General features: G+C 40.7%; 1 protein-coding gene across 2 annotated transcripts in view; it reads right to left on the bottom strand.

Annotated features, from left to right (window-relative positions):
* Positions 1 to 21,614, bottom strand: part of VWA8 (von Willebrand factor A domain containing 8) — a 545,205-nt gene that overhangs the window by 255,771 nt on the left and 267,820 nt on the right. Inside the window, exons 36-37 of one of the 2 annotated variants that reach the window (XM_021065625.2) lie at positions 15,961 to 16,042; positions 11,303 to 11,507 (exon numbers count right to left, since the gene is read on the bottom strand). The exons of the other annotated variant lie outside the window; for it this stretch is intronic. Coding sequence (XP_020921284.2) covers positions 11,303 to 11,507; positions 15,961 to 16,042 — 287 coding nt within the window. The remainder of the gene's footprint in view (positions 1 to 11,302; positions 11,508 to 15,960; positions 16,043 to 21,614) is intronic. 2 annotated transcript variants of the gene reach the window in all.

The raw sequence follows: 21,614 nt of genomic DNA, 5'->3' as shown, positions 1-21,614 counted from the left end.
TAACTTCTAGGCCATCAAGTGCTACCACTTTTTAATTTCCAAGACATCTTTCTTATTTTCTGAAGGCTACTATGTTACAATAGCATCATGGTTCTGTTTTAAACATTTTCTCCTATCTCTCTGAGAATATCAGTTGTCACTTTGTGACATGCTTTTCTGCATTCTCTATCATCTCTATTTCTCTGTTCGTTTGTTTGGATTTCTATCTTTTCTATATGACATTACCCATTAATATTTAAGAATAAGGCATTAAAAGCGGACTGAACTTTTTTTTTTTTTTTTTTTTTTTTTTTTGCATAAAAGCAAGGCTTGCCAACAAGTTGGTCTTCTTGTAAGATTTCTAGGGTCAGCATCAGAAAGCCTTTTCTCTTGGGCATGTCAGTTTCTCTTGGGCTTTTTCCACTCTCCTCCTTAAGGAGTATAAATACGGATGCCAGCTCCATGAGATCTAAATAAGGAAAGCAGACTTTTGCTTCACCTTCTTGTTGGCTAAATGGTTTCACTCCTGTCCTAAACTGTGCAAATCTCCACTGTAGCTCCCGTTTCTTGCAGGGGTAAAGGAGAGCTGGTGGCCCAGGTGTATCAGATGGAGGAGAAAAACCTATGTTTCTAAATGGCCTCTATATGGGCTTTCAACTCATTTTCCAATTTTTAGGGCCTCCCTGCACTCTGATCTTGGAACATGGTGCCTCCAAGTCCTGATGCTTTATGCGCTTCTGCAGAGAAACGCTTGTTCCTCCTCCACTGGAGGAATGCATGTTAGTCCTCTCCAGTCCCTAACCTGTGTATTTTCCAATCCTCCAAAGCGCTGCTGCATCTCCAGTTCTCTGTTCTTGCGGTTTTGTACCTTTTAAAATCCTTTATTAGGCGTTCCTGTTGCGGCAGCGCAGTGGATTAAGAATCTGACTGCAGCAGCCTGGGGTGCCGCGGAGGTGTGAGTTTGCTCCCTGGCTCAGATTCAGTCCCTGGTCCAGGAACATCCATAAGCTATGGGTGTGGCCTCAAAATTATAAAAAAAAAAAAAATCCTTTATTATCCTTGTACTGGTATTTTGGCAAGAAGCAAAACTAATCTTGTGTATTTGATTTGTCAGGAATCCCTTTCCCCCTCCTTAAACATCAGACACAGGTATTATTTTATCTTGGAACCCCTTCCAAAGATACAGTTAAGTTATTCTTTGCTGTTCTCTGGTCCCTTAATGATGTTTCCATCACTCTCTTCACCACACTGCACCACAGTTTATCTGGTTGCAGCTCTCCTTGACTGTAAGATCCCTGTGACTGGGTCTGTCTCTTATTTCTCTGTCCCAGTGTGTCTATGTGATCAACATATGTTAATTAGATAAATAATGGATGGGAGGAACTATTCAAAGAGAGTGGTTAGAGATGGCTCTGTGGCTTGAACTTGGAAGGAAATAGAAAATAAAAAGAGAGAGGCATTCCCATTGTGGCTCAGTGGGTTAAGAACCCGATGTGGTCTCTGTGAGGGTGCAGGTTCAATTCCTGGCTTCACTCAGTGGGTTAAGGACCCAGCATTGCTGAAAGCTGAGGTGTAGGTCACAGATGTTGCTGTGGCTGTGGCGCAGGCCAGTAGCTGCAGCTCCAATTTGACTCCTAGCCTGGGAACTTCCATAGGCCACAGGTGTGGCCCTAAAAAGACCAAAAAATTTTTTAAAAAGAGAGTTTTAGAATGTTATAAAGAGAGACAAAAGGAGAGGGCATACAGAAAAACTGCAAAAGACAGCTCCAAATTTGGCTTGCTCTTTACTGTTCTCAGGACTCAGGCTAAAGATGATGCATATTTCACTCTGTGTTTTTTGGTCCTGTTCTAATTTGTCTTTTGAACAAGGCCAAACCCTATAATCCTCCACTGACAATTGTCCTATCATTGATTTTCTGCTTTTCTTCAAGCTGACAAGTTTAGGCAGAGACCATTTTTTCAATGCCTTTTTTGGGCCTGACAAACCTTTTCCCAAACAGGATTATAAACCAACCTCACTTTTAACACTAAGATAGATGACGAATTATGTAACTCTTTGGGTCATGATTTAATACTAGGTGTTTGGGTAACACGGCTTCCTCTTAACTTGGCTTTGTTTCCATAGAAATGCTAAAGAATTCTGTAGCCCAATAGTAGCTAAATTCCAAGTTTCTAACTTTTCTTTGTTTACTGAGTACTTTGGGCCAGGTATGAATGCATTTCATTCTTACAACAACTTGGGAGGCTATGATGGTATTGTCTTTATATTTTGATTGGAAAGTGAGGATTCGAAAGAGTAAGTATTTTGCCAAAGATCACATAAAAAATGGCACGTGGATTTGAACCTGGGTTTGACCACTTCGAATTGTATGCTCTTAAACAACAGACTATATCACTTATGAATAAAATTACATTTTGGGGGGGGGGCGGGCTGTGCCTGTGGCATGTGGAAGTTCCTGGGCCAGGGATTGAACCACAGCCATAGCAGTGACCAGGGCCACAGCAGTGACACCACCAGTTTCTTAACCCAAGGAGTCATCAGGGAACTCCTAAAAAGTTGCAATTTTATCTACATATATATAGCAGCAAGGTTTTATTTCTATAGCCATTGTGTGATGTGTTGATTATTCACAACAATCTATACAATGAACTCAGAACCACAAAAATTCTAGAGCCATTGCTTGTCAATACATTCATTGCATTTGATATTTCAATTTATAACGGATATATTACAGAATGAATTTGCTTATTTATTTTTTTATTTATGGACGTGCCCTTGGCTTGTGGAAGTTCCTAGGCCAGGGATCAAACCCCGTGCCACAGCAGTGACCCACCCATTGTGGCGACATCAGATCCTTAATCCACTGCCCCACAAGAGAATCTCTTTTTTTCTTATACTTTAAATAAATATTACTAAGATTACTTCTTTACTTGCTGATTATACGGTTAAACAATATGCACTGGGAATACAGTACCATATAAAATAATGATCTTAGGGCCTGTCATAAGAGAAAGGAGTTCAAACACTTTTTTTTTTTTTTCTTTTTAGGGCTGTACCCATGGCATACGGAGGTTTCTAGGCTAGGGGTCGAATCGGAGTTATAGCTGCCAGTCTACACCACAGCCACAGCAATGCGGGATCCGAGCCTCATCTGCGACCTACACCACAGCTCATGGCAATGCCAGATTCTTAAACCACTGAGTGAGGCCAGGGATCGAACCCGAAACCTCATGGTTCCTAGTCAGATTCCTTTCTGCTGCACCACAACAGAACCCCAGAAAGGAGTTTAAATATCTCTGCTGCTGATCTGAAAAGCAATTTCCCAAGGTTAGGCCTTGTCTAAACTGTAAATGCTAAATGATATTTCTTTCTTTCTTTTTTCTTTTTTCTTTTTGGCTTTTTAGAGCCACATCTGTGGCATATGGAAGTTCCCAGGCTAGGGGTCAAATTGGAGCTGCAGCTGGCAGCCTACACCACGGCCACAGCAACATAGGGTCTAAGCTGCATCTGTGACCTACACCACAGCACACATCAATGCTGGATCCTTAACCCACTGAGCAAGGCCAGGAATTGAACCCACATGCTCCTGGATACTAGTCAGGTTCATAACCCGCTGAGCCACAACGGGAAATTCCCAATTTTCATAATTTATAGGATTATCTTTTTTTGTTCGATATGCACAAAAGTTTAATGAAAACTCATAAGCTTATTGTTTTGATTGAGGGGGTTGTTAACTTAATTTTAGTTATATTTAGCACTTACTGACAACTTTGTGATCCAATGGAAGCATCATTTCTGGAGGAATGTAAAATCAACTGTAAAAATTTCCTTCTTATAGTGTTTATAAGACAGGAGGCCCAAACACATGAACCTCTGCGTGTCATCCTACTTAAGCACAGGCATCTCTCTAATTCTTGCCTCAAACTGACCTCCTGGTTCAAAAGCATGGCCAGTCTATAACTGGGACAACTGCAGGCTTCAACATTTCCCAGAGATGACATGACAGCATCTCATCTGTGTTCTCAGTACCTCTTCTCCTTTTCTTTTGCCTTCCTCTCTTCTTATCCACATTTCCATTGTCTTATTTCTGAAGGACTTTGCTGTTAGGGACCTGTCATAATTCTCCTTGGGGAGTTAGTTAAAGGCTTGAATCAAGCCAGGGGCATGCTGAAGCCAGATTGTACTAGTTTGCGAGAAATGTTTGCTAAATACTCAGAAATTTTGTGGGCAGACTGTTAACGTTTGGTAGCTTAAAATCAGCCATCGTGGAAGTACTGACATCTTTAAAATTGGCAAACATTATAATGGGCCCCCCAGACAGCTGGTTTATCAGCATATGACTGGTATTGCACGCTCCAGGGGATCTTGCATTTTCATTAAGTACCCTTGAAAACCTTATTCGAAATCTAGATTCAAAATGAATGTCTATGGCTGGAATTTCTAATAAACAAAGGAAAAAGATCATCAGAGGCACTGCCCAAGTGTTACCATAGCTAGATCACCTTTTGTTTTTTTTTTTCTTTTGAGAGCCGCACCGGTGGCATATGGAAGTTCCCAGGCTAGGCGTCAAATTGGAGCTGCAGCTGCAGGCCTACACCACAACCACAGCAACACTGGATCTGAGCCACATCTGCAAACTACACTACAACAGCTCATGGCAATGCTGGACCCTTTAACCCACTGAGAGGGGCCAGGGATTGAACCTGCATCCTCATGGATACTAGTTGGGCTCGTTACCACTAAGCCACAATGGGAACTTCCCTGCTAGACCACCTCGATGAAAAGCAGTTCTACTGACACATCACTAAGGAGATATAATGGGATAGTGTAAAAAAAATTTTTTTAAGCATTGCCTTTCTGGGTCTAAGAAGATTCCCAAAGATATATGTACATAAAACGGTCCTGTAGAAGAGTATTGCTCTGTAAAAATGAGCCACTGAATCAGACTGTTAAGCATTTTCAGAATTACGGACCAAAGCAGAGTGAAGTATAAGAGTGGACTGTGCTCCTTAAAAAGAACAAAGGCCCAGTGTTCACAGCAGCACTATCTGTAATAGCCAAGACATGGAAGCAACCTAAATGTCCATCCACAGAGGAGTGGATAAAGATAGGGTATAGATAGACACACACATAGGAACACTACTCAGCCATAAAAAAGGGTAAAATAATGGCATTTGCAGCAACATGGATGGACCTAGAAAGTATCATACTACGTGAAGTCAGTCAGACAGAAAAAGACAGACATCATATGACAGCGTGGAATCTAATAAAACATGATACAAATGAACTTATTTACAAAACAGACTCACAGATCTCCAAAACGTGGTTACTGTGTCTGGTTACCCTTCTGGTTACCCAAGGGCAAATGGGGGAGGAAGGGTAAATTAGGAGTTTGGGATTAACAGAGACACACTACTATCTGTAGGATAGGTAACCAATAAGGACCTAGCACAGGGAACGCGACTCAATGTTCCGTAATAACCTATGTGGGGAAAGCAGCTGAAAGAGAATGGATGTGTGTATGACTGAATCACTCTGCTGTACACCTGAAACTAAGAACCTTGTCGATCAACTCTACTTCAATAAAATGTTTAAGAAAGAATAAAGAATTGCAAACGTCCACAGAGGATCCGGAGCTAGCATAGGGAAAAACTCTCTCTATATATACATACATATACACACACACACACACACACACATACATACATACACACATATATAATGCATATATTATATACACGCATATATACACATATAATACATGTATTATTTATACACACACATATAATATATAACATGTTGTATATATAGAGAGAGTGAAAAACTAAATTTACAAATAGAGTGCCAGTTAAGCAATCTCGTGGTTTCCAAAACTGAAATTGGGCCTTAACATCTTACTGAAATCTTAAAAAAAATCTGTTGGACTTGTGGTTAAAGAAAAGGCCGGGTCCAGTTACCTAAGTATAGCAAGGGATATTTACTCATCTTCCTAGAATGTCTTCCTTAAAATATTAGCGGTGCCTAATATAAACTAATTATGTTTTCTATGCCTCTATTTTCAAATATTTTCTGTCAGCTATGTGCTATGTACCAGGCACAGTCTTAACCGTAAGGCTGAATAAGTTCCAGTCCCACACTGTTTCAAAGAGGCTATCAATTTTTAAATTATATAGAGAGATTCTACCAGTAATATACAAAAGATGTAGTTTCTTTTTTTTTTTTTTAGTTTCTGATTATTTATTATAATTAGACAATAACATTTGAAAGCTGTAATCTTTTAGCCTTTTGTTCCCACAAGAATAGTCACCAGGGAGTTCCCTTCGTGGCTCAGTGGTTAATGAACCCAACTAGGATCCATGAGGCTGTAGGTTCAATCCCTGGCCTCACTCAGTGGGCTAAGGACCCAGCGTTGCTCTGAGCTATGGTGTAGGTCACAGATGAGGCTCAGATCTGGCATTGCTGTGGCTGTGGCTGTGGTGTAGGCTGGCAGCTGTGGCTCTGATTTGACCCCTAATCTGGGAACTTCCATATGTTGCCAAGTTCTGCCCTAAAAAGAAAAAAAAAAAAAAAAAAGAATAGTCACCAGGAGCTTTTAAGAGAAGACTTGATATCTGAGGAAAACCATGGTGTAGCTTTAATAGCCTTCTCGCGAAGAATTCAAATGTAACTAAGTAAAAATATGAAAACTATGCTTTATAAAGAACACTATAAAACCTAGTCAGAAAATTTTTGCTCATGATTAACCTATTCTTCTGAAAATATAGAGTCTAAAGGTAGAAAATATGGACTCTAAAGGTAGTAAACATGAATTTTTTTTTAATTTCTTTTTATGGCCACACCTGCGGCATATGAAAGTTCCCAAGCAGGGACTGAATCTGAGCAGCAGCTTCGACCTATGCCACAGCTGCAGCAATGCCAGATCATTTAACCCACTGTGCGGGGCTGAGGATTGAACCCGTACCTCCGCAGTGACCCAAGCCGCTGCAGTCAGATTCTTACCCTGATGTACCACGGTGGGAACTCCATGAATTCTTAATAATGGGCTCTTAAGACTGCAGTTACAGTGATACTTTTGAGTCTGTCATTACAGATGTTAATTCTAAGAAAAACACATGTTCCTATCAAAGCATGTAAAATTAATGAACACATTTTATATACACCTCAATAAATACTCTCTTGCAAGCAGTTCACAAGCGGTACTCATTAAAGAAAACTATCACTGGATGCCTGAAGCAAAAACAAAAATTCAAAGCAACAACAGCTTCCAAGCTAATACCTCTAGGAGGCTGAAATGCAGCAACGTCCTGATGGATCATGATAAAGCATGTAACTGACAGAGTTTATCTAACCATCAACAGTTCTTTTGACACCATGCAGAGGCATCGGGGAGACTCGGGGGTTAGTAAGTTGTTTGCCTGGCCTTCACCTTGACCAAAGCAGCATCATGACCAATAGGAACGGCCCCAAACAGGCATTACAAACCACTACCAGCAGGTGTGAGGCTGCCTCACACGACTGCAGTGTAAACCAGGTCTTTGCATTTTTATGATGGAAAGTAAATCTATTCGGCCACTAGATGGAGATGAGGTTACTCTCCAGTGACAGGGCCGCTTGCTGGCTGTCAGCAAGTGATAAGCGTGGTACTGAGAACCTCTTCTCTTTCCTCAATACTCCCACGGAAGGCATTTTCCAAGCTCCCAAATCAGGAGCAGACTATGTTGAATAAAGGGTCCATACATGAGTAATAAGGGAATATGTGTGTGTGAGTATGGCTGGGTCACTTTGCCCTACAGCAAAAATTGACAGAACATTGTAAATCAACTATAATAAAACACTTCAGCAATAGAAAATAAAATTTAAAAAATTATATATATATATATATATATATATATATATAGATGGCTGGGTCACTTTGCTATACAGCAAAAATTGACAGAACATTGTAAATCAACTATAATAAAACACTTCAACAATAGAAAATAAAAATTTAAAAACGAGGAATAGGTTGGGGGATCAATTAGGAAGGTAACGTTTTTGCTTCTTGTTACTATTGCCCCCGGGATGATTCCTATTTAGATTGGGTTGTGCAAACTACTTGTAAATAATAACACGAGCTGGTCAAAACAGAAGCCATTAGATATGCCATCTCATTGTTTACCCAGCAGAGAGAAGGAAGAGGAGAGATGGGACCAAAAATTAAAACAACGGCAGAGCATTTGGACCATGAGTTCCATCTGTTTAGATATGAAGATGCTCATAGCTGGTTTCTCAGTTTGCGTAAGTCTGTAAGTAGAGATTTTCAACATCGACAAAATGGATCAAGGAACATCAGAGATGGAAGGAGCATGTTCGATTAACACCTATTTCAATTTTCCAAATGCAGCTATCATTCAATTCTGACTTATGTAACTTTATTACTAAATAAGTGCTGTTTTTTGTTTTGTTTTGTTTTGTTTTTGTCTTTTTGCCTTTTCTAGGGCTGCTCCGGTGGCATATGGAGGTTCCCAGGCTAGGGGTTGAATCGGAGCTATAGCTGCTGACCTACACCACAGCCACAGCAATGCCAGATCTGAGCCGCGTCTGCGACCTACACCACAACTCACTGCAACGCAGGATCCTTAACCCACTGAGCAAGGCCAGGGATGGAACCCGCCACCTCATGGTTCCTAGTCGGATTCGTTAACCACTGAGCCACGAAGGGAACTCCAAATAAGTGTCTATTATAGGTGAACTTTGACCTGGAAACACAAAGTTACATATTTCCTAGAAAATGTTTGGCTTGTAGAAGCATCAGATATTGCCCTACATAGCTGAATATTTTGATTATTTTGAGATGTTAGATACTATGTTTCTGTTCATTTCTAACTTAATATGTACTCATTCAATAAATAGCTATTACATAAAACATGAAAACAAAGGAAAAATTGAGGCAGTTAGAAGAATTCATTTGTCATCAAAAAGCTTCAATTTAGTATATACTAGTATGAACATAAACAAGCTTTTTTTTTTTTTTTTTAAGGGCTGCAGGGGTGGTATATGAAGTTTCCAGGCTAGCGGTCAAATCAGAGCTATAGCTGCTGGCCTGTGCCACAGCCACAGCAACACAGGATCCAAGCTGCGTCTGTGACCTACACCACATCTCACGGCAATGCTGGATCCTTAACTCACTGAGCAAAGCCAGGGATCGAACGGGTATCCTCATGGATACTAGTCGGGTTCATAACCCGCTGAGCCAAAAGGGGAACTCCCTAAATCAGCATATTAATTGCCTTTGATGCCCCAATCACTATGCTAAAGAACTGGGAACACAAAGATGCACAACAGTGGCAGAGAAGGTATAGGAAGAGAAGAACTACACGGTTAAAACACAAATACGGGTTAATTTTTGCAGCAGTGAAGACCAGTTATCAAAATCATGAGTTAACATTCCTTTCAAAGGTTCTGTTGTGGAAGATAAACTTGATTCAGGCCACAGATCTTGACTATAGGGACCTTTGCTCTCTATAAGGCATGAGAAATTGAAATGAAAGATAGGAAATTCAAATACAATTGTATTTACTATTAGGCATTAATTACTGTAATGAAAAGAGGAGCTTAATTCAAAGGGAGAAGAAACTAATCTTTAGAATAATAAAAGAAGCAGAACCACAGTTGATTAATTTCCTAATGACTCTTATGGAGAGTGACCCACATTCGGTCTGTTGCTGTGATAAATCCATTGCACTTAATGACATGTTTATTTTAGAGTGATACATTTGCTTTAGCTTAATTAAATTAATATATTCATACCCTTTCAAAAGAGTCTGAGGTTGCTGGTTTACACTGGTTTGCAATTTTCAAAACGTTCCTATAAACTAGAAATATGTATTATGCATCCACAAAAATATATATTTTCTCCTTTAAGCAAAATCACAAAAATAAGCACACGAAATAGTACCCATTAATCAGATATCAAAGGAGTCATTTGTGGAAATTTCTTATCTTGTTAACTGTTTCTTTGCTGAGGAACACAGTCGGCAGGAACCTACCTCACTTTTTGCTGGATAAAAATGAAATGTAAACACAGATGTTTTCCTCTGAAGGTTAAAATCAATACATTACAAATAAATAGATCTTTTTTCTTGTTTGTCTTTTTAAAGGGCCGCACCCATGGCATATGGAAGTTCCCAGGCTAGGGGTCGAATTGGAGCTGCAGATCCTGGCCTACACCACAGCCACAGCAACATGGGATCTGAGCCACATTTGCAACCTACATCACAGCTCACAGCAACACGGGATCCTTAACTCACTGAGCGAGGACAGGGATTGAACCTGTGTCCTCATAGACACTAGTCAGATTCGTTTCTACTGAGCCATGATGGGAACTCTTTTTTTTTTTTGGTCTTTTTAGGGCTGTACCCACAGCATATGGAAGTTCCCAGCCTAGGGATCAAATCAGAGCTTCAGCTGCCAGAACCGAGTCACATCTTTGAGCTACATCACAGCTCACAGCAATGCCGGATCCTTAACCCACTGAGCAAGGCCAGGGATCGAACTCGTAACCTCATGGATACTAGTTGAGTTTGTTACTGCTGAGCCATGATGGGAACTCTAAATCCTTTTTCTTCTGAAGCATAATATAAATAAACTACAAATAGAATAAGCCCTTTTGTAATATGGTTTCATATTTACGGGTTCACAGCCTTCCACACTGTTCACATTAGATCCAGTCAGCAGCTGGGTTAGGTGGTTGCTGAGTCATTTCTGGAGCTGTGTGGAGCTGTGAGTTTCCTCCCACTTTGGTGACCATGTCCCATATATTTTTACAGTGTAGGGTTGGGTCTACTTACTATGACTGCCAAATTTCTATTACCTGGAAATAAGGAAGTTGATGAAAACAGCTCTAGGAGATGCCTAATTCTGCTTATCTTCTCTAAAGGTTTTGGCCTTATAATAACACGCTGGGTTTTAGATGCTCAGTATTTGTTTCCTTGGCAGCATGTGGAGATGCTGACGACAACGGTGGACGTGAGACCCGAAGCAAAGGTGGCTCTGGAAGTGGATTAATGCTTAAGCTTAATTAGCAAATAAAAGTGGATGAGGGCATTCGCGTGTTGTGAGGCGAGCAAACCTATATATTTAAGCACGGATCGTCAAAAAAGACACATTTTTTACGTTTTCACTCTCTAGAAGGATAGATCTTTTTCCTATATGAGTCCAAAAATTACGTTAGCTATTTAAGCACATACATTTGCATTGCGGAGCCTGACGTTCTCACGACTGGCAGTTGGCGCTAAATTGATAACTGAAAACCTTAAGAAAGAAGGTCAGTTCCAGTGGTACCTGCATAGGTCTGTCACTTTCTTGTCCAATCATGTTTCTCCATTCCATTAGGGACCGCTGCAGATGTTCAAGTCCAGTTTCCCACAGCCTGATGCAACCACCCATATCAACGGTTATGACGCCACCTTGGCCCCACTCAGCTAGCAGTGCATCTGTGTCCGAAATAGTAGATAGCCATGCGGTATACGGAGACAGAGATTCTGATCTGAAAAGGAAATTCCAGTGTTTACCTGATTGCCAGCCCAGGTCATGAAGCTAGTTTAGCCTGACTTAAGTTCATTAAACTTGCTGTAAAGAATTCCAGTAGTAAGCACACGAAAAGATAAGATACCAACAGGAGGAGTTCCTGTCGTGGCACAGTGGTTAACGAATCCGACCAGGAACCATGAGGTTGTGGGTTCCATCCCTGGCCTTGCTCAGTGGGTTAAGGATCTGGCGTTGCTGTGAGCTGTGGTGTAGGTCGCAGACGTGGCTCGGATCCCGAGTTGCTGTGGCTGTGGCGTAGGCTGGTGGCTCCAGCTCTGATTAGACCCCTAGCCTGGGAACCTCCATATGCAGCAGGAAGCAGCCCTAAAAAAGGAAAAAAGACAAAAAAAAAAAAAAAAAAAGATACCAACAGATCCATCTGTTGGGGAAAAATATATAGTTACACAGCTATTTATTGGTTATTTCCATATCCTGTACTTGTGAACCTTGGGTGACATCTGCATTCACTGTCTGGAAGGAAGGAACTCTAAACCAAATCATACCTTACACACCTGCAGCCCTGGACTTGCTCCTTAAGGGTCTAAGGTCAGTGTTTCTTTGTTTTTGTTTTTTGTTTTTCGGTTTTTTTTTTTTTTTTTTTTTTTTTTGCTTTTTAGCACTGTACTTGTAGCATATGGAAGTTCCCAGGGTAGGGGTCAAATAGGAGCTGTAGCTGCCAGCCTATGCCATAGCCACTGCAATGCCAGATCGGAGCCTCGTCTGCAACCTACACCAGATTCTTAACCCACTGAGTGGGGCCAGGGATTGAAACCCCACACTCATGGATACTAGTTGGGTTTGCTTCCGCTGAGCCACAATGGGAACTCCCAGGTCAGTGTTGAAACGGATGTCTCCTTTATGTGTTTTAACTGCATTTATATTTGATGTTTGCCTTTTCTAACGTAGACAGTTGTATGGATTTATAAGAAGTAATTTGTATATTTCTTGTATTTTATATTTCATACTTATTCATATTTCTGATATACATAGTCATTTTTAGGAATGCAATGTTTGCCTGTAAGAGAGAATTTCATTCTTTTATCTGGCTATAGCTCTCACGATAGAAAAGAAACACAGATTGCAAATGACTAGTGTTGGCTCTCTAAATCTGCCTGATATTTTCTGTATGAAATAAATAATCTAAAGGGATGGTCTGATCTGAAAATAAAAATGTAGCAAACAATCAATGTAGATCTGTGAAAACCACAGAACTACTCTATATTAGATCAATTCTTCTACGAAAGAATAAATCAAGACTATTTTAACTTAATTTTTTTTTAATCTGCCTTATAGTAGATACTAAACATGGAGTGACAAAGCCAGCTACTCTGGGACACGGAAGTCTTAGAAAATGTTTATATAAAGAGGGCAATAACAGTAGGATGGGACCAAGACTTCAGAACTATTTTACAGTACTGGAAGGACTCAAAGAAGGTAAGATGCGATGTAATACAGAATCCATCTCTCGGTGCTCTCAAAAAATATTTCTCTTAGGAAGAGAATTGATAGGTACAGATGGTGAAGTAAAAGGCTATTCAAGAATAACGAAATGGGGAGTTCCTGTCATGGCACAGTGGAAACGCATCTGACTAGGAACCATGAGGTTGTGGGTTTGATCCCTGGCCTCGCTCAATGGATTAAGAATCCAGCGTTGCCCTGGGCTGTGGTATAGGTTGCAGATGCGGCTTGGATCTGGTGTTGCTGTGGCTCTGGCGTAGGCCGGTGGCTACAGCTCCGATTAGACCCCTAGCCGGGGAACCTCCATATGCCGCAGGTACAGGCCTATTTAAAAAAGAAAGAAAGAAAGAAAGAAAAGAAAAATGAAATGGGGAGTTTCTGTCATGGCTCAGCAGTAACAAATCTGACTAGTATCCATGAGGATGTGGTTCCATCCCTGGCCTCGCTCAGGGGGTTAAGCACCCAGCGTTGCTGTGAGCTGTGCTGTAGATCGTAGAATTGGCTGGGATCCCACGTTGCTGTGGCTGTGGTGTAGGCCAGCAGCTGTAGATTTGATTTGACCCCTAGCCTGGGAATTTCCATAGCCATGGGTGCAGCCCTAACACCCCCCCCCCATTGCATTAAAAAAGAATAATGAAATGTATCCACCTGAAACTATGATGTTTGAAATTCTGCCACAAGTGCTCAAGATGTATGAGTCTACTGAGCACAGAACCTACTGGTTGCATATTTAACTCTGCACAATGAAACTTTAAATTCACAAGGGCAATTTCTTCAATGCATCAAAAAAAAAAAAATGCTGAAGAAATCACACATCTACCACAATCTGAACACAAGGTCTAGAATCTCTTCTCCTTTTAAGAAAAATGCAACATTCTCCTTATATATAGTAACAAAGTCTTTAAGAAACACATAGAATTATAATAGAGTGAAGACCAGACTTATATATACCTGCATATCAGAGCTAAGTAGTATCATTTTACAAATGCAAATAATACAAAAATTGGAGGAAAAACATTCTCATTTTACTGAGGGCAAAAGTGATATATTTATTTTGGCCCTGCAGTCTCATATAGTTTTGCTGTATTTTCTATCATTTGAAGTTAGCCATCAAATGGAAAATTCCTGCTATCTAGCAGAATACTAAATTTAAGCAGCTAGGAACAAAACTGAAATCCAGATGGGTTGTTCCCTGGGATTAGACATATGCCAAAAACGGCAATGGTAAATCTCAGGCAAAACTCAGGATATACTGACAATGAACAGATTCTAAACCACGTGACACTGAAATGTGACAAGTCTGATCGAGATGTTCTATACATGGAAAATTCATACTGGGTCTCAAAAACTTGAGAAAAAAGGAATGTAAAATACTTTTAAAATTTGTAGATCAAATACATGTCAAAATAGTAATACTTTAGGTATAATGGGTTAAATAAAATATTATTCAAGGTAATTTTACCTGTTAATTTTTTTTTACTGTTTTTTTAATGGGGCTAAGAATATAAGTGTCCAAATATGGCTCACAATCTATTTCTACTGGATAGCGCAGCACTAAATGAATGAGGTATGGTGATTAGCTGGTTGTATATGTACATACAGCTGCTCTTCCAGATGTTATTTCTATGGCAGGTATAACACATGGTTCATACAGAAAGTTAAAAGAGCAAAAAAAAAAAAAAAAAACAAAAAACCCACACACATAGAAAGCAGGGGCCAACGAAGGAGAAATTAATAGCGAAAAGGCTATCACACTTTAGAAATGTAAAAAAAAAAAAATTGTTCTTTGCTTTTGTTACTTGAACAGTCTATTTTAATGAGCATACAAGAATATGACATAAGAAATTTCCCCAAATGACAAAAAGCCATTTTTTCATTAAACCAACACATTAAGGTGTTCCAAGAAAGCACACTTACACATGTTGGAACAGGTAAATCTATTTCTTTGAATAATGCTTTCATTATTCATATTTCTTGAACCTGACTAAAGGGTCCTAGAAAATGAAACAGTGTTTCTGGGATATTTTGTACTGTCATGCTGAGCAACTGAGGGTTGGAGGAGTGGGTCAATAAAAGAACTGGTGACATTTGGGTAACAGACAAGTTCCAGGGTCCTTGGCCTTCCTCTGACTTTGACAGGCTCTCCAGGCCCCTCTGCCCAGGACTGTGGGTGAGGCTTTAATCACTGTGTTGAGAGGCTTCACTTGCGAGGGAGGAGAGGATGGGACATCAATCTAGACAAGAGCAGGTGCACATTTAGGTGGAGGGAGGGAGATCAGGCATGGCTGTATCCAGAGAGGAATGGGCCTTCAGTGAGGACTCATGTGTTTCTCAAGGGAGAAATGGAGCATCACTATTTTTCTTTTATACCCTTAGTCTAGCTAGTTTGAATGCTTTCCTTCCACTGCTGGACAGTAATCAAAGCAGCCAAGGGTAATGAATTCTATTTCAACTCTCTGGAATCCTTTGGCTACTGTACAGTCTTTGCGACTATAGATGCGTAGTTACATATTTAAACACACTATTTAACAAGTGCTATTGAAATTCCTGTGAGATTTTGAATATATTTACCTTTGAAAACTAACCTATGAAATTCAAAAACATGAAAATTTTTGCAGTGCCAAAAATTCTGTTTCAAAGAAATATATCATATATATTTGTTATATATATATATATATATATATATATATATATAACAAATCAAAAAAGGGGAATGAAGGCTTGAAGGCTGTTGGGCTTATTTCTATGTAACATTTCAACATTTTTTCCAAAATGAAAATAAAAATGGAGGTAAAGAAAGCCAAATAGCAAGATATAAACCAACTGTAACTTAAAAAAAAAAAAAAGCTTGCTATTTAAGAGAGCAGAAAGCATACATTTCTTCAGAGTACTTGGTAATAATGTAGCCATGTTTTTTCATCTGACAGGCTAAGATGAAGGTGAAAATGGATTACCTGGGGATGGGGATATATCGGAGTTTCTTTGATTGGAGATCAGTGACTTCTAGGTAACCAGCTGTTTGCGGAGGGGTAACATCTGCAAACAAGTCAAGACATGAGCTGAGTGTTAAATTACTGCAACACAAAAATAGGACCCAAAGAAAGCACGAATGCAGCTAAAAGTGGAATGAAGTTATCAATAGCCTCGAGCAGAATTCTGAGACCCACTTGACAAGGTCCTAGGCTGGCCAAGTCCAGCCTCAAGGCTAAACTCTGGGAAGTTATGTTTTTATCAGGGAAATACAGAGACTGTGAAATAATAGATGCATGTGAGGCTGTGATGCTTTACCATCAGAAAATTACCCAAGTTCTCCCGGCTTTGAAATCTCTGCTCTGCCCACCACTCCACGTAGCTCTTACCTGAGCTGACCTCGGGGCAATAATTTTAAAAATAGCCCTGTTTTACAAAATCTTGGCCAGTAATTCTCTTCTGAAAAATCTCCCCTACAAAGAGCTCATACTCTTAAAAGATTTGTGTCTGTTGTCTATTTCCTATTACAATTTGGTTAGAATGAGATGTCCATTTCAATGCAAACTACTATATGTAGGATGGAGAAGCAGTGAGGTCCCACTGTACAGCACAGGGAATTGTATCCAATCTCTTAGGCTAGAACATGATGGAAGATAATGTGAGAAAAAGCATGTATATATGTGTGAGACTGGGTCCCTTGGTTGTATAGCAGAAATTGACACAACACTGTAAATCAACTATAATTTAATTTTTAAAACATTTTAAAAAGAATGAGATATCCAGAATATCCACTCTGAATTTACCCCATGTAGTTTATCAAAAATAAGAAACTTGGCATTTTTATTTCATGTTTGCAGTTGAGTTTTTAAGTAGGCCATCTGAAAACCTTACTCTCTCTTTTTTAGGGCTGCACCTGTGGCACATGGAGGTTCCCAGGCTAGGGGCTGTATTGGAGCTGCAGCTGCCAGCCTACACCGCAGCCACAGCAATGCCAGATCCGAGCCACATCTGCGACCTACACCACAGCTCACAGCAACACCAGATCCTTAGCCCACTGAACGGGTTCATTTCTGCTGTGCCACTATGGGAACTCTGCTCTCTCTCTTTTTTTAATTCAACAAATGTGGTTGAGCTTACATCAGACATTATATGAAGCATTGTGGATAGAGATGTGTGTGCTTCTGCCTCGTCTGAGGAGCCCACAGCCTTTTAAAGAGGCAAGTTCCTCCTTAAAAAGAAAAAAAAAATCTGGAGCTCCTGTTGTGACTCAGGAGAAACAATCTAACTAGCATCCATGAGGATGCAGGTTCAATCCCTGGCCTCACCCAGTGGGTGAAGGGTCCACAGCGTTGCCATGAGCTGTGGTGTAGGTCGAAGGCACGGCTCAGATCTGGTGTTGCTGTAGCTGTGGCACAGGCTGGGCAGCTACAGTGCCTATTTGACACTTAGCCTGGGAACCTCCATATGCTGCAGGTGCAACCCTAAAAAGGCAAACAAACAAACAAACAAACAAAAAAACCTAATCAAACAAACAAACAAAAATCAAAAACTATTGTGAGCCTTTAGGGACTTGGAAAGGATTCCAGGGTGGGCATCAGAGCCCTGGGTCCAGGTAGAGCTGCACAGCCAGGCAAGCAGTGGTGCCAAGGGGCAGAGGGGTCTGGAGGAAGGGAAGGTAATATCCAGGGGCAGCTGAGGGTAAGAAAGTGGAGTTGCGATGGTAATCCGACCACCCAGCTGAACTGGCCTCTCCAGAGAGCCACTTGTGTAAAGCCAAATGCTTATCCTAAGTCACGCACCGCCTGCCTTGGCAATGCTGCCAGGGATGTAAGGTCAGTCTTGGGCAAAGTTGTGCACATGTATCATTTTTTGACAGTTCCTGCTGCTAGGACCTAACTGAAGTGGGGTGAATTATTTATAGACCCCCCAAGTTCTTTGCCAAACATGACCAGTTATTGAAGCGGTTGGGAGGACTAGCGCTGCCCAGCTAACCAGTTACATCTGGCTGTCTGCTTACGTGCACTTTTTCAGAAGTAGTAATATTAAGCTGAGCTACTGCCATCAGTGTTTTTAGACTGCCTAGGAAAGCAAAGTAAGCCAACTTATTTTAACGTATCTTTTTTTTTCTACAGCTTTCTTTTCTTTCACTGTGCAAATTAATTCCATCGCATAAAGAGAATGAGAAAATGTAAGAATGGCTGCGTCTATTTCAGGAAGGAGAAAGCAAGAATTTTACTCCTGGTGCTAAAAAATAGTTTCCTATGTCAGAAAAGGCAATTTGTGGCCATAAAGCACTTTTTGAGGGTGGTGGGAGGGACGGCGGTGACGGTCAGTGCTTGAAAAATCATCAGAATTGATGTTTACTGATCTGAAAATAAATCAGCTCAGAATATACGATTGACTTAAGGATGTGAAAACCATGGCCAGATTTCCCTCCAAACTTAGCCAAATCCTTGTTGATCCATTTAAAATGTTTTAACTTGTAGAGAGGAAGGAGGATCAGTAAATTTCCATTACATTTATAATCCAGGTGGATTTGGAAGAGAGGTATAAATTATATGTAGGGATTAGTTCACCAACGATTAAAGGGAAGTCATTGCCGTGGTGTTTAGCGCACAGATCCTGTGAACAGCAAGGACAGCTCGGGCGTGCGGTGCCAAGGTTGGGAGGGGGAATAAAAACTGTCAGGCAGAATGACCAAGAATATTTTCAGAGAGAAGATGAAATTATATAAAAAAAATTCCCCCCATCAAGCAATGTCATTTGACGTACATCTGTTAACTACTAGGTTTAATGCACGTCTGTGTTCAGCATCCTGCCATCGTGCTGATCCCAAATCTTTGGATTTACTCAAAATGCAAGAAACAGGGCGCTGCGTCCAATCAAGAGTCATTATTTTGTTTTTAAAGAGCTGAGGCCTGGAGTTCCCATCTTGGCACAGTGGAAATGAATCCGATTAGGAACCATGAGGTTGTGGGTTCGATCCCTGGCCCTGCTCAGTGGGTTAAGGATCTGGCCATGCCGTGAGCTGCGGTGTAGGTTGCAGACTCAGCTCGGATCCTGCGTTGCTGTGGCTGTGGTGTAGGCTGTAGGCTACAGCTCCGATTGAACCTCTAGCCTGGGAACCTCCACATGCCACCAGTGCGACCCTACAATGCAATATAAATAAATAAATAAATAAATAAATAATGATTCAAATAAATAAAAATAAACATAAATTTAAAAAAAGAGCTGAGGCCTGTGATTAAAAAAGAAAAAAGCTAACAGTTAGCTAGAAGCGACATGATTTGAAGAAAGAGGAAAATCTCTCCCCATGTGTGATAACCACAAGCTAAGCCATCTTTGTAAGAGCCACCAGGAGAGCACCTTTGACAGTGTCCACTGATTTCTTTAATAAAAGGCCAATGTGCATTTGTTCCTGACAAGTCAGGGGGTTGGACTCCACTTGCTTTAAAAAATTAATTGAGTTTAAATTTTCACTAAAGATCTGCACACACATAGACAAAAGAGTCAAACAGGCTGAAAGAAAAAACAGCCCTGGCCCTACTCCTCTCACCGTGCACTTCCTGCTCCAGAAATACTTTCAGCTTTTTAAAGCTGCTTCTTTGATATTCACCTTTACTCTTATGGTGCACTCCTGATGTTTTAGTTTTAAACAATATTTACTGACTTCCTACCATGGAAGGTGAGAGTTTAACTCTTGTTCAGATACACTGTCCCTTACCTAACACCTCATTTTCCCACCCCCAGTGTATTTTGTAAAAACTTTTTGGTCTATTTATTTATTTATTTTTTAGGGCCACACCCGTGGCATATGGAGTTTCCCAGGCTAGGGGTCGAATCAGAGCTACAGCTACCAACCTATACCACAGCTCACGGCAACATCAGATCCTTAACCCACTGAGCGAGGCCAGGGGTCGAACCTGTGTGCTCATGGATACTCGTCAGATTCATTTCCGCTGAGCCACAATGGGCACTTTCTATGATGGTTTTTAGTTAGATCAACATCCAGTGCTTACATTGTTATAAGTATATAAATCTATTTATGACAGAGCTCTGTCTTATAATAACACTGTTGCTTTTTCTTTACATGGAGTTAATAATCACGGTTTGTTGTTGGTTAAGGTTTTCATGTGCTCCTTATCATCAAAGTTTCTTAATCTTTTCAAATATACTGGGTTTATCAGTTTCACTTTCTTAGAGGCATCTCTCCTGAAATCTTTGCATCTTCTTTTCTTTCTTTCTTTTTTTCCTTTAGGGCGGAACTCAGGGCATATGGAAGTTCCCAGGCCAGAGGTCAAATCGGAGCTGCAGCTACCAGTCTACACTACAGCCACAGCAACATCAGATCTGAGCTGCATCTGCAATCTACACCACAGCTCACAGCAAACGCTGGAGCTGCCAACCTATACCACAGCTCACGGCAACATCAGATCCTTAACCCACTGAGCGAGGCCAGGGGTTGAACCTGTGTGCTCGTGGATACTCGTCAGATTCATTTCCGCTGAGCCACAACGGGCACTTTCTATGATGGTTTTTAGTTAGATCAACATCCAGTGCTTACAGTGGGAGCAAGGCCAGAGATTGAACCTGCATCCTCATGGATACTAATCAGATTCACTATCGCTTTGCCACAACGGGAACTCCCTTTTCATCTTCTGTAATCTAAACTCCCTTTTCATCTTTTCTAATCTAACTGAGGCTTGTGCACAGGGGGTCACATCCTGAAATCTCCCTTCACCATTCTCTTAGGAATTTTTTTTTTTAACAGCCCACGTTTATAAAATTCTTCCCACATGTCAGACACTATCTCAAGCACTTTATATGCATTTGGAATCTTTAAGGAACACTGCTTAAACAAATGAGGGGAAATAAAAAACTCCTAGCAACCAAGAAAAAAAAAATGGCAAATGGTATAAACAGGCAATTTTCAGAAGAGTAAATCACAACATAAAAAAAGATGCTCAAACTTACTAGAAATCAGGGAAATGTACACTAAAAGGTCTGAACCTTACAAGGGAAGATGAGGATAAGGAGCATCCTCAGCTTTTACGCCATTGGAACAGCAACTTTGGATAGCAATTCAGTAATTTCACTCTTAGATATATACCCTACAGGCTCTCCACATATAAACAGGAATAAGGATACTTCCAGGGAGTTCCCTTCGTGGCGCAGTGGTTAACAAAGTCCACTGGGATCCATAAGGATGCAGGTTCAATCTCTGGCCTCGCTCAGTGGGTTAGGGATCGGGTGTGGCTGTGAGCTGTGGTGTAGGTCACAGTCACAGCTCGGATCCCACGTTATTGTGGCTGTGGTGTAGCCCAACAGCACTATCTCTCCAATTTGACCCCTAGCCTGGGAACCTCCATATGCCATGGGTGCGGCCCTAAAAAGCAAAAAAAAACAAAACAAAACAAAACAAAAAAAAACCAAAACAAAACAAACAAAAAAAACCCTTTATTTATTTATTTGTTTTTATTTATTTTTGTCTTTTTGCCTTTTCTAGGGCTGTTCCCGCGGCATATGGAGATTCCCAGGTTGGGGGGTCTAATCGGAGCTGTAGCCACTGGCCTACGCCAGAGCCACAGCAACTCGGGATCTGAGCCGCGTCTGCAACCCACACCACAGTTCATGGCAA

The sequence above is a fragment of the Sus scrofa genome, chromosome 11, assembly GCF_054392235.1.
Source record: "Sus scrofa isolate SSC_HxYL_T2T_F1_AM1 chromosome 11, Sscrofa_HxYL_maternal_Yorkshire_Landrace_v2.0, whole genome shotgun sequence".
Classification (NCBI taxonomy): domain Eukaryota; kingdom Metazoa; phylum Chordata; class Mammalia; order Artiodactyla; family Suidae; genus Sus; species Sus scrofa.
This window is presented reverse-complemented; position numbering and strand designations above follow the sequence as displayed.